The 12,506-nt window shown below is 48.9% G+C and overlaps 1 protein-coding gene across 10 annotated transcripts in view; it reads right to left on the bottom strand.

The window, feature by feature from the left end:
- The window catches only part of LOC128893481 (obscurin-like), a 38,992-nt gene extending 26,503 nt beyond the window's left edge, over window positions 1-12,489 (bottom strand). For 4 of the 10 annotated variants that reach the window (XM_054154437.1, XM_054154440.1, XM_054154438.1 and 1 more), the window contains exon 1: window positions 160-6,271. In XM_054154437.1, coding sequence (XP_054010412.1) covers window positions 160-4,830 — 4,671 coding nt within the window. In that variant the 5' untranslated portion in view covers window positions 4,831-6,271. Of the gene's footprint in view, window positions 1-159; window positions 6,272-10,287; window positions 10,353-10,513; window positions 10,583-11,597; window positions 11,882-11,925; window positions 12,206-12,344 lie in introns of those variants that run through there. The other 6 variants (XM_054154444.1, XM_054154447.1, XM_054154442.1 and 3 more) reach the window with 4 other exon arrangements.
- Between the last annotated feature and the right edge of the window lie 17 nt (window positions 12,490-12,506).

Here is a 12,506-nt window from a genome sequence, read left to right as displayed (position 1 = left end):
AGATGTATACTGCCGCGAGTTCTTGTACTTGTATCGCAAGTTTTTCTCGAAAAGGTTTCGAGTAAATTCCACCTAAATCTAAACAGGTTTAAAGAACGAATCGTGGAAGAAAGCGCAAATGGCGTACTATCGACAAACTCTCGAATCCTTTAACATTACCCGCTCACAGCTATTCTCTTGCTGGAAACTGCTCAATCTCCGAAGACTCGGCGTGTTTTCCCTGCTAGCAGAGTATCCGCGAGATCGATCCGACCTTGACATAACGACACCGTTGTTTTCTTGCCTCTGATGATACGTGCCGTTGCCGGATCCGTCCAAGCTGCTCGCGATCGAAGTGGTCCCGGTGAACGTGGAGAGCATCTCAACGTCCGCATCCTCTTCTTTGGCGACGGGACAACAGTACATGGAGAAACGATGAGCGGTGGGACGATTGAGTCTGAGCGCCGAGAATACGTGAAGCGGCTCGAAATGGTGGATTCCATCCTCGTCGAGTACCGTATAGGCCACTTGACCGGTCAGTACCGATCTGGAGGCTTCTCGGGGAACCACCGCCTGCAGTCCCTGTTTCAAGATCATGAAAATGCTCGAGGATCTGTGACTTGTTCTCAAAAGGAACTCCTCCATCGCCAGACTGTTGTCGGAACGAAGCAAAGCCGTTGGTACGTCTGCCGATGATTGCAAAGGTGCATCTTCGGGGACGATCATCAGAGCGGCGCTTTCTCTGACGAGAGTTCGGAGTCGCGGATCGGTTCTCGCCAATTCTGGGTCGCTGCAGAGTTGTCCCAGAACGTTGACGAAAGGTGGCCTTTCCTCGGCTAGTTTCCTCATTACGGTCAACCTTCTCAGAACGTCCAACGTCACTCTGTCGCTGGCTAACGCGCGCGTCGACTTTTCGTCGCTGACCACTGCTAGAAGGCTCGTAGCAGTATCGGACATACCCAAAGCTCTGGCCAATCCTACAGCCTGAAGGAGCATTTCTCGGACGTTTTCTCCGTTGGCATCGTCTACGAGCAGTTCCTGGACACGAATTTCGCTCGATTCTCTGACGGCATGGACGATCGCTCTGTGGACCGTATCGACCGCTTCCTTTTCCGTTTCGATCGTTGATACCTCTTCGGAGACTTTTCGGAGTACTCGAGAGACCAATTCCGAGTCATTCTTCGAGACTGTTCTGAACGCTGCCCCAACCAGATCCGTTCCGTTTTCTTCCTCGAGAACCATCGACAATCTGTCCAAAACCACGTCGTCTTTCAAACAGTGGCCGTCGACCGTGGACTTGAGAATCTCCAGTTTGTTGTTTCGGGTTTCTAGCAATTCCAACAAAGCCGAGCTACATAGACTGCTTCGGTTCTGCGGAATCAAAAGTATCTGTAACATTTCTTCGACCGACTCCTCTATGCTGGTGTTCTTTTGCCGCAAAAGAACGTTGAAAGCTTCGCTGATGGAGGAGTAAACGAAATTCTGCTCGACGTCCTCGGTGTCGACCGACTGGTTCGCAATGGCTGCGACAGCGCTGGACATCGCGGTCTTGACCGCGTTTCTTAGCCAATCGTCCTTCCTATTCTCCTTTTTCTGTTGGCCTCCGGTTCGTTGGTCGTTTGCGAACCAACATCCGACGCCGTTGGTCAATTTGGAAGTAGCAGTCGCCCGACATTCCTCCAGTTCCTGTTTAACGGCAATATTTTTCGCCAACTGAGCAACGGTTGACACAATTTGTGCCATTTTCACCGCGGTATCGCCGTGTAATCCGAGTTTCTCTGCCATTACCAGAGCGTGTTCCAGAGCGACTGCCTTTGGATCGACGTCAACGTCGACGGCCGGTAGGTCCGTGGTTACTTTTCGTCCCACCGACAAGCCTGCCTCTGATAACTGTCGAAGCATTCTAGCGTCGATGCTGGTCTCTCCGTGATGCTCGACGTGAGGATTGTAGTGCAGATGCTGAGGCCTCAACAGCCGCAGCTCTTCCGGCGTGACTTCGAAACCTTGAACGGAAAACTCCACTTCACCTTCCGGGGTGTCGGTTAAATCGGGGGCAACGAATCGCGGCCCCTCTTCGGTCTGGACTATCTGACCAGGTACAAAAGTCACTCCTAGCTCTCCGGATTCTACGACGCGACCCGGCACGAATCTAGGACCGTCTGGAGTGTCTACCACTTGACCAGGTACGAATCGCGAGCCTTCGTCGTCCGTGGAGATCACCTGACCAGGAATAAACGTGGGACCAACTTTTGTCTCGACGATTTGACCTGGTACGAAACGGGGACCGTCCGCAGTTTCCACGGTTTGACCAGGAACAAATTTCGCACCGGTTCGAGTCTCGACCATTTGACCAGGGACAAATTTCGGACCGCTGCTGGTGTCGATCACCTGCCCGGGCACGAATTGTTCCCCCTTCTCCGTCATAACGATCTGCCCGGGTAAGAAGCCATCCTCCGTCATCACGCCTGGCACGAATCGTGGACCATCCTTTCCACCGCCACGTACCAGCTGCCCTGGAACGATTCTCTTCCCTTCCGGTAGCTTTTTCGTGTCCTCGGGATAAAATTCAACGCCCCTCTCCGTCTGGACCATGTGACCGAATATCTCGCTCTTTTGAGTAGAAACGTTTGCCGTGTTCGGGTCAACGGGTATACCGATCGGACCTGCATCGTGAAACACGACTTGATCGAACTTGCTGGCAGCGGCGAACTCGAAGCCCTTGAAGCCCTCGAAGCCCTCGTTGTTGCTCGATCTGCTTCGACCTGGAACAAATTTTTCACCTTCCGGTGTCTTCAAGATCTGACCTTCGACGAACTTTTGCCCCTTCGGAGTGTCCAGTGTCAGACCTGGAACGAACGCCGTTCCTTGTTCCGTATCTTTCGGGATCCCAGGGACGAAGCGGCTCTCTCCGGAATTCGTGGCAACGTACTGGCCGGGAATGAATCGCGGACCTTGAGGAGTTTGGATCGTTTTACCCGGTATGAATTTCGACTCTCCGCTCGAACACTCTATACATTGGCCCGGGACAAATTGCCAGGATTCGCCAATCTGTACGCTCTGTCCTGGAACAAATATCTGTTCTCCGCGATGATCGGTGACCGTTTGACCTGGCACGAACCGCGGTCCATCCGCGGTGACGATCGTCTGGCCGGGAACGAACGATCCATCCTGCGTTACTCGACCAGCCACGAACTTGGGACCCTCGTCGGTTAGCACGGTCTGACCTTGCACGAATCTGGCTCCCTCGCTGGTGTGGAAGGTCTGGCCTTGAACAAACTTGCTACCTTGCTCGGTTGGCAATGTTTGTCCTGCCACGAAAACAGCCGTTTCTCTCGCGTCCTGTTCTTTGACGTTGAAAATTTGGCCGGGAACGAGGACAGGACCGTCGGCAGTGTTGACCGTCAAGCCCGGAACGAAAGCAGGACCCTGAGGTGTTTGCAACGTCTGGCCAGGCACGAAAATAGGTCCGTTTGGCGTCTCCACTGTCTGCCCGGCGATAAATCTCTGGGCAGACTTTATGTCCAACTTGAGACCTTTAATTTTGTGGACGGTCGTTTCCTTACCCTTGCGGAGAGTTTGCACCAGCTCTGCAATTTCGTCCACGCGAGGTAACTGATCTAGCGCGTCCTTGCCGGCCTTGGAGAGTTTCGCGTTCACATTCGACGCGGACGGTTCCCTCGAATCGCTGCCGCTGCCTGGAACGGTCTGTGTCTGTGTCTGTGTCTGTGTTTGTATCGCCGATTGGAGGGCCGCGTCCGCCTCTATGTTTAGCGGCGCGAATGGCTTCACGATCGATATCGCTTCGAATCCGGCGGTGCTGTCCGAAATAGGGCTCGTGCACGCGGACGAAGCATCCTGTTCCACGAGTCTAGGCTCTGCCACGACAGGCGTCGGTAATTTGTCTATCACGGGAACCAATGGCGGCTTGATTGGATTCTGGAACGATTCCGAGTTCCAGTCCAAAGTTTGCGGTATCCATTTTGCCGCGTCTTTCGGCGAGCTCGCAATCGAGATCAAATCGCAAGCTCTGTTCCTAGCTTGTTCCAGGTCTACGTGTCTCCAGTTCTCCACTTTTTCTTCCGTCGTTTCTTCCTTGACGCTTCTGAGCCTCAGCTGTTTCGTCCTTTTGAGCTCCTCTTCGTCGGCAGCTCTTTCCTTCTCCTCGAAGATCTTCTTGGCGTACGTTAGTCCAGCTTGTCTCTTTCTCTTCCTTTTTCTAGCTTCCGCCTCTTGCTTCTCTCTCTCCTTCAACACATCTTCTCTAGGTCCTAGCCCATCGTAGAGGTGATCAAAGTCCTTCAGATTCTTGAAATCCACCGACACGTTTTTCCCCTGCTTTAGTCTGAACAGGACTGTATCGCAGTCCCTGGAGAGCATCACGTCTTTGACGTCTCCGTCTCTGACAGCGGCTTCCAGTCTGGATGGAAATACTAGACTGCATCTTCGCTCTTCCACGGTGTACACGAATTTCGACTGTTCCTCTTCGGCCGGTGGGTGTTTCGCGTCGAGCAGCTCTCTCAAAGCTCTCTGTTGGTCTCCCTCGCCTTCTAGGATCGGGAACACGTACCGATAGTCCTTGAGGATCACGTGTTTTTTTTTCTCGCCCACAACGAAACCAGCGGTGTAGTGGTGCGGTCCGAGTCCCGAGGCGTTGGTGATTTTGCATTTCGATTTGTCGTGCGTGTGCACACCGAGTAGAACTGGAATGTAGTGATGAGTAGGCAGACCGTAGGACTTGCCGGTGATACGACAGAAGCGTTTCGCGTCGGCTGGACTAATGGGAGGTAGCAACGGGAAATAGTTGGGCTTCGGAAGACCCCTGCTACGCCCCGTTATCCTGCAAAAGGACATGGTTCTCTTTGTTGAGCTCACAGGATCATCGATAGCGCTTCCGTCTGATACTTTATTTACGCTATGCTTTATTTCCGAACGAGGCGCTAAACTCGGTTCTTTCCCGTTCGATAAACGCCTGGTCAGGGTTTGCTGGTGTCAGCGTTGGCTAGAAACTTGGCATTCTGGTAACGAACACCGTCGACTCTTGTTTTCGATCGTTTGCTCGTGACTTCCTGGCGACCACCGTGGCGTCGGTTAATCCATCCGCTGTCCATCCGTGAGTCGGCTGATGTTTTCTCCGTCTTGTTCATAATTTATCTCATTACGGATCTCGTGGTCCAATTAATCGCCAAGTTATCCCATTTGCAAACGTCTACGGTAACATTGTCCGATTTCTTTCCGGATCGTCAACGTCATTCTACGTAATTTACGTAAACCGTTCAACTTTGGAGTGTACGATATACGAGTGTCGCGCAAATCTATCGAAACCTGTACGCCACGAGACGTATTCATCGCGTGCTCGTTAAAAAGTTTTTGTCGAACCCGTTGCCGGGCCGCGTCGCGTCGCGTCGCGTCGGCTCGAGAGCCACGGTTTATTTTTACGTGCGGGATGCCTCCGAGGATTCCGTGAGAGTTCTTCTTCGTTCCGTGGCTGGTAGTCGGCCAATTCGACGATTTCCTCGTCGTAGAAAAGAGAGCCTATTCTTTCGCGGTACTGCCCATCCCTACGAAGCACCCGAAACGATCCTTTGATTTATTTTCACCTGGATTCTTGACCGCCTCGGCTCCTCGATTGGCGCAACAGACATCGAGCAACGACTGACGTTAACTTGACATATTTCGCGATTGTCAAGCGACGCCTCTTTACTTTTTTCTATCAACGATCTTAACACACGTCGAGGGCCAAACTTTTCCGTCGAAATTTATCGTGACGATTGGTTTCCACCTCGCCACTTTCACCTATCTTCACCAACCACCATCTATTTTCACGTTAGCCGCACCGTACCTGTACCGTGTACGTACGTCGGACAAACGTATTCGACTTTTATAGGGGATACGTTGGCGTACGCGCACAGCTTCGATCACCTGTTGGACAATCCGGTCGAGTAGTTTCGCCTCTTGCAAACGGCTGCCCGTCTCGTCCAGATCTCGTCGATCGACGATCACGGATCCAGCGAAATTAACCGCACGAGTCCGAAATATCAAAATTGCCAAGAGACAGGGCGCAACGTGCGCGATCGCGTAAATCCGTGCATTCCACGTTCTCCTGGAAACCTGGAAACCTGGAAACCTGGAAACCTGGAAACCTGGAGCCGTCTACTTGTCTGTGTCTCCACTCGCGGTTTGTCGTTTGTCGTCTCGCGAGAACTTTGCGGATCACTGGGAGGAGAGGCAAGCAAAGAAGCGCGCGTAAACGTGTCACGCCACGGCCGCGCGCACGAATCCCGTATTGGTTTCTGCCGAAAAGCGTATTACGGTACGCGGCGAACGCCAGACTACTCGATGTACCAAGTGGCTAAGAGCCGTTTGGGCTCTCTCGACGAGTCTCTCGACTCCCCACGACCAGAAATAGCTACCCTTCTTACACTTCTCCAATACATCTTTAGAACGGAGTTGTTACGGAGTTACACTGCTCGCGCTCGCGCCCGCTAAGGGCGTACACGCTAGGGCGGACGCTTTACCTTTCGTTCGTCCAATTTATTTCACGCGAAATAAACGTTTGTCGTCGTCGTCGTCGTCGTCGACGACTATAGAATGTTTGCTCCAACGATTTCACCAACGATCAAGAAAAAGGGCAACGTTGACGCCTGGCTATTTAAAGCGTTCCGATTGTTGCAACGAACGCCTACCGCAGGCCCAATTTCTTTCTTTAGTAGCGATTGCGTCAGTATTTGATATAAATCGCGCAGCTTTTCAGGCTGAACGCATAACAAACTATTCGTGACCTAGTTACGGTACGATATGAAATTCTTTGACCGATCTGATCGTCTAATATTATCGGAAACAACATCTCGTTTCAGAAAAAGTCCCGGGTAGCGAGACTGTAACAAAAGCCGATAGAGTAACAGTGACTAGCATTAAATATTCGAATTTGAATTGGTACATTTGTAAATTTGTAGTATCGTAGAGAGTTCCGACCGACGCGTAAAGAAGAAAAACAGCTCTCAGGGGCTCCAAGATCAAACTCGATCGATTCGGCGCCGATGGTAAGTTGGTAGATCCGTCGTTGCTTCTCGATAATGCAGTTACTCGGCGATAAATCATCGATCGCTTTTTTTTTCTCAAACGATTACTTATGCCACCGACAAGCGAGTTTATTTATTTCGACACGTGCAACCGAGCAACACAAGTGATATACTGTGCGATAAATCTGGCGCATGCATGTGTCGTTATTCGCAATTTGCAAAAGATAAATAAGACTGCTGGTACCATTTTTCAGTCACGTTTTGGGACGATTATTGGTTGCATTGTTATAATAGTTTCGAAATGCTGTTAACTCTCGATACGCGCTGAGAACGTGCCAACAGGTGTAACGCGCGTCGAGTCGCGAAATGTTTACCGAATGCGATTGATGTGCATGAATTTGAAAACGATACAAAATATGGCAGCGGTACGTCGAAATAAATTTTACGATGGAACTCGGTATACTGTACGACAGTATGTAACGTTGGCGTCGTTCAAGCGCCACCGCTCGATGTGCTTTCGGTCAATTGAAATTTCGTTCGTCGCGGTTGTTAATTTTCAGACGACTTGCCGGCCGTCGCAACGCAGGCGTTAGCGTTGGCGTTGGCGTTGGCACCCGCAACCGTGCAGCCGTGAACGATAATGTTTACGGCGAAAAATGAACGGAACGTGCCACTCTTAGGCACCAAGCCCCACCGGCGACTTTGAAACAAGGCTAACATATTTGCCATTCGAGTACGTTTATTCCAACGTTTCGATCATCTACGACAATCCACCTTGGAAGTAGCATCGATCTGTGTATGTTGAATCCACCTTTAAAAGTAGTTTCCACGTGTTAGACGATAGAATTTCGCGCAGTTTCACCGGCATCCAAAATCGGGAATGATTTGTTCGTCGATCCTTCAAAGTGATTTACGATAATAGCTCGACTTATGATCAAACAATTACGGTTAAGCGGTCCAAGGCTGATACCGATTTATCTCGAATTGTTTCCGTCTCTGTGTTTTTGGCTAGATCCACGCCGATAACTCGCAAACTCGACAACAAATAAATTTTGGCTCGCGACGCGGAGTAAAAATTCGCCCGTCTCGCTCGTTTCACGCCTCGTACAATTCGTCCACCTAAAGAGTTAAGTAGCAGAGTGTAGTAGTTTCTTTTCGAACGGATGCAACGAATGAAAAATGGTAACTGACAATGCAGCATTGTTCTCATAGTCGACAGCGCGTCGTGTACGACGTTCAATTTGCCAAACGTTTATTTGACAGGCTGTCGTTATTTATCGAAACTAAGTGGACGTTAAGTTTTCGGTTGAAGTACGAGCGCCACATTTTCTATCGGCGCTTCGACTCGTTGCTTTGATTCACGATGTTGACGGGCTGCCAAAGATTGCGATTTTCCGTTGGCCGAAACGCAGACTGAGCGCATACTATCGATTTTTGCGTCGACTAAACCGTTTAGTCGAGCCTAACACCATCGACAATTTGTCTAATCATCTATAACGAAACGGTCGCTTTTGTTGTTTCGTCGAGAGTCGAGAGTCGAGATTCGAGATTCGAGAAACAGTCGCGGCTCGTCCAACTAGCAGTAGTAGCTAGATCATACGTTGGCCGAATCCAGTATTTTCTTTTTCACCTTCCATTTGTTTCTCATGTACACTCTCGACGATATCCACGATATTACGTTAACAGGCCACCACCGCTGCGGAGCAATTATTCCGACAACGATATAAATCATACGACGTTGTTTGCGCGCAAGGCGGTGACGATGTATTAATTAAGTCGTCTCGTACGTTTGGAATGGCGACTCGATAGAGTTATCCAACGTTGAGTGAATTATTAGTTGAGTCACCTTCGAAATGAACCGACGACGTTGCAATAATAGATGGAACGCTATTTCCACGGTTTCATTTACACAATCCAGTCGCGTATACTGTACCATTCATGTGTATTTTGTACGAATCACCAGCTTGACCGGTGATTTACGATTAAATGAACGCCAATTCTAAATATAACTCTCCCCCGACCGCGGACGATCAAGTTATTTGGAAATATGTCAATTGACTCGATTTGTATGCTTCAACTGCCGGTCTACTTAAGCGACTTAGCATACCGTAGCGATGAGTTTGAATGCAAAACTACCAATGATCATTTTGACACTTGCAGATTTATGCAAAGGTGAAATTTTAACGACGCTCGACATTCTTGCCTCGACTCGAAACTGGCTAGACGACCAGTTGATCATGCAATTTCAAAAAGCGATATCCTTAAGTTTTCGACAGACTAGAGATGCGGGTTGCATAATTGAAGGGGTCATCGAGACGGCTCGATCGCGATGTTTGATTAATGATTTGATTAGCGTGACTATAGTCGTGTAAAATCATATCGGTCCAGTTACTTTTCAGTTTTCATACGCAACGCTCAATTAGTCTCATCGTTACCATTGTTTTCTCAGCTTGCTTTGTTTCTTGTAAAGCGTCGAAATTCTTAATAAATAGTTGACACTTTCGATAATCGTATCGGGTGAGACGGTTTAATCGGATTTTCTTCCGCTCGTGGTCGGCGTGTATCAAAGAATTCCAAATATTGTGCAATTAATTAAGACCTAATTAAGGATAGAAACGAGACGTTTCGGTATCGTGTGGCATGCGGAGCGTCGGCATCGCGTCGCGTCGCCCGCAACGGACACCGATAGACTGTTCTTCCAGGAAGCGTGAAACACCGACAGAATGCGTTTCATGTAAATCATGTCAAATTGGACGAGCAGGAAAAAAAAATTCGCTTCGAACGAATATAAGGAGCGTGCGTGTGCGCGCGAGAGAAAGGTAGCGAAAGGAAGCGATCGCACGACGAGGAAGAGGAGGAGGAGGAGGAGGAACGATCGCCGAGAAGAATGAGAGACGTGTTCGTGCATTGCGGGAGTAGTTGGAATGGCAGTGAGTTCTTGGTTGTCTTCAAGCTTTGGCATCGAACCAGATATTCTATCTACCTTCGTGGTGTGCCTTGGTTTTAGTTTAATTTAGATGGTGGTATCGTGACGTAACGTATTTAGCGTTTAGGCATATACGTCTCGTTAGTTGCCGTTTAGTCGATTATTCGAGAACGTTTCATGTTTGCACTCTTTATTATCTGGGCCACCTTTGAGAACGCGTGGTAACGAACGGTGCGACGCTTCGGTACCCCGAATTATGCTTTCGATATCGGCGTCGGCGAATTTAGAAATTTGTGTTTTGATCGTTCGAGCGACCTACTGCTTTCTACGGTACAAAGGTTTGAAACTAAAAGCGAAACTCACCCTGCTCGATGACGCGGTCGTGACTCCCTCTCTTCTGGTAATTCGAGTTATCTCCGATGAGATTTCTGTACAGAGATGCGAAAACACCGTTAGTTAAGCTTGAAACAGTTTTACAAACTTTCATAAATCGAGAATATTTTGTAATGAAAAGTAGCGAAACGATCCAATCTATGAATAGGGTAAATAGGAAGTAATCTATGCGCAATATCGATATGTAAAAACTTGCCTTGTTTCGTTTTACATGTAATCGAAATGTTGGAAGCCATCGTAGCGAATTCCACATTACACCGTCATTCTAAAATGCAGAAATAAAAAAAGAAATGTAAATCGTTATCGATTTCAAATCGAAAATAACGTGTAATTTCCCGCTCTGCTTGATTCGTAATGGTGCTGCCATCTTAAGAAGAGGCGTCGCAAAGGCGCGATACGAATTTCGGTAAAGACGTTAACCCTTCGGTCGGTTGGTAAATTATCGACTTGGAAACTGCTGATAATTCGTCCTCCGGTTAAATTGTTCTTGTTTTGTTTTTCTATTTCGCGTAAATACTTGGATATTTTCAACATTTCTTAAAATATTCAGGTAATACGAGTCGTAATTTCTATATCGAACCATTTCGTGGATCGAAACAGAGTCACTCGCTGCAACGGTTCGATCGATTTCAGGGGGTGACGGATCGAATGATCTACGTAGATGGTAAAAACGGCGTCGGTGGATCAACCTTTAGTTTAAGAGAAATCTATTTCCGACACGCGGCACCCGTACTCGTTTGTCCGATTGGCTGGCCCGTTAGCACACCGCGCGGGGTTGGCCGCATTTTCTTGTATTTCGCTACTAATCGGGTCACTTCCGCCATTGATTTCGACGCTGAAATCCACCTAAAGCCAGGAACAAAAAATGCTGCGCAACGCAGCACGCAATTACAGTGACGAGTAACGCGATCGAGGAAACGTTCGCGTGCCACCTCGATAAACATTCTGTTCTTCGATGCCACCAAATAATAATAATATATATATATATATATATTAATATATAGTAGGTACGCGCGAAAGTAACGTGTCTATTCGTCCCGACGCCGATGTCAACGTCGACGGCGCTCGTTCGGTCATTTTTCCGCGAGGCTAAAAACTTGGCCTTCGCTCGAACGGGACCTCCACGGTTTGATTCACCGGATGCACTCGACTCTCGGGGAAACTGTGCCAGTAAAATAGCACAGCTATTTTATGAGACACCTTGAACACGTAACACAGAATTTCATTACGGCCGCGAGTTTCGCCCGATGTATTTATCGCACAAACAGAAATCGTCTCACCGTAAAGGGTAGTTTCGGTTTCAACACGAACAAGGATAAATCGTTGGTAACTTGATAATTTATCGATCACAGAAGCATCGACACCGAACGACTAATAAATAATCCTTGCAAGATTTCTTCCTGCCCGGTCGCGTTTACGAACGACGAGTTGACAGTATTTCGTATCCGTCACCTCGCGACAACTCGACAGACATTGTATTATGTATATTATTCGCGACAAAGACACATGGTGCGGAAGAAAGTTGCGCGAGTAGCTCGCAATCGTATCATAAAGCGCAAAATGTTTTCAACGTTAGCCAAGGCTGTGTTCGACAACATTTCGACATACCGGCCCGTCCACGCAATCGTTTTTATTTTTCAATCGCACATCACTGGTGTCCCGCGAGCATCTACCCGCGATCAAGACGACAGCTCGTCTACGTTCGGTTACGTCCCGAAATAATCAGCCGAAATTCACGGCAACGCATCGTCCAAGGTCAACCGCGATCGAGACGAAAATCTGCTATACGTGGCGACCCAGAGGAGAACGAAACCTTTCTCGAGGTGTTTGGGCCCGTTCGCGCTCGGAGGACAAGGAGTGATCGAGTGATGGTTCGAGGTTCGAACGCTTGAACGCGTTCGGCACTTGCACAACACTCACGAAAATAGCACAACGAAGAGCTGACACGGTGACGGCCGAGTTGGAAGAGGAAAAGAACGAGCAGGAAACTAGCCTAGAAAAATGTCACCGGGGTGACAAAGACTCACCTCCAGGAAACTTTGACTTTGGCTACGGAGCGTTTGTTTATTTGTTTTCTATATTTCCCGGACGAGAATCGCAGGCGACCGCGGCTCCCTGCGGCAACGATCACTCTGAGCGCGATCGATGGATCGTCCACTGGATATCGTTCACCACTTTGCGCTCGGAAT

This window comes from Hylaeus anthracinus, unplaced genomic scaffold, assembly GCF_026225885.1.
Source record: "Hylaeus anthracinus isolate JK02 unplaced genomic scaffold, UHH_iyHylAnth1.0_haploid 3, whole genome shotgun sequence".
NCBI lineage: Eukaryota > Metazoa > Arthropoda > Insecta > Hymenoptera > Colletidae > Hylaeus > Hylaeus anthracinus.
This window is presented reverse-complemented; position numbering and strand designations above follow the sequence as displayed.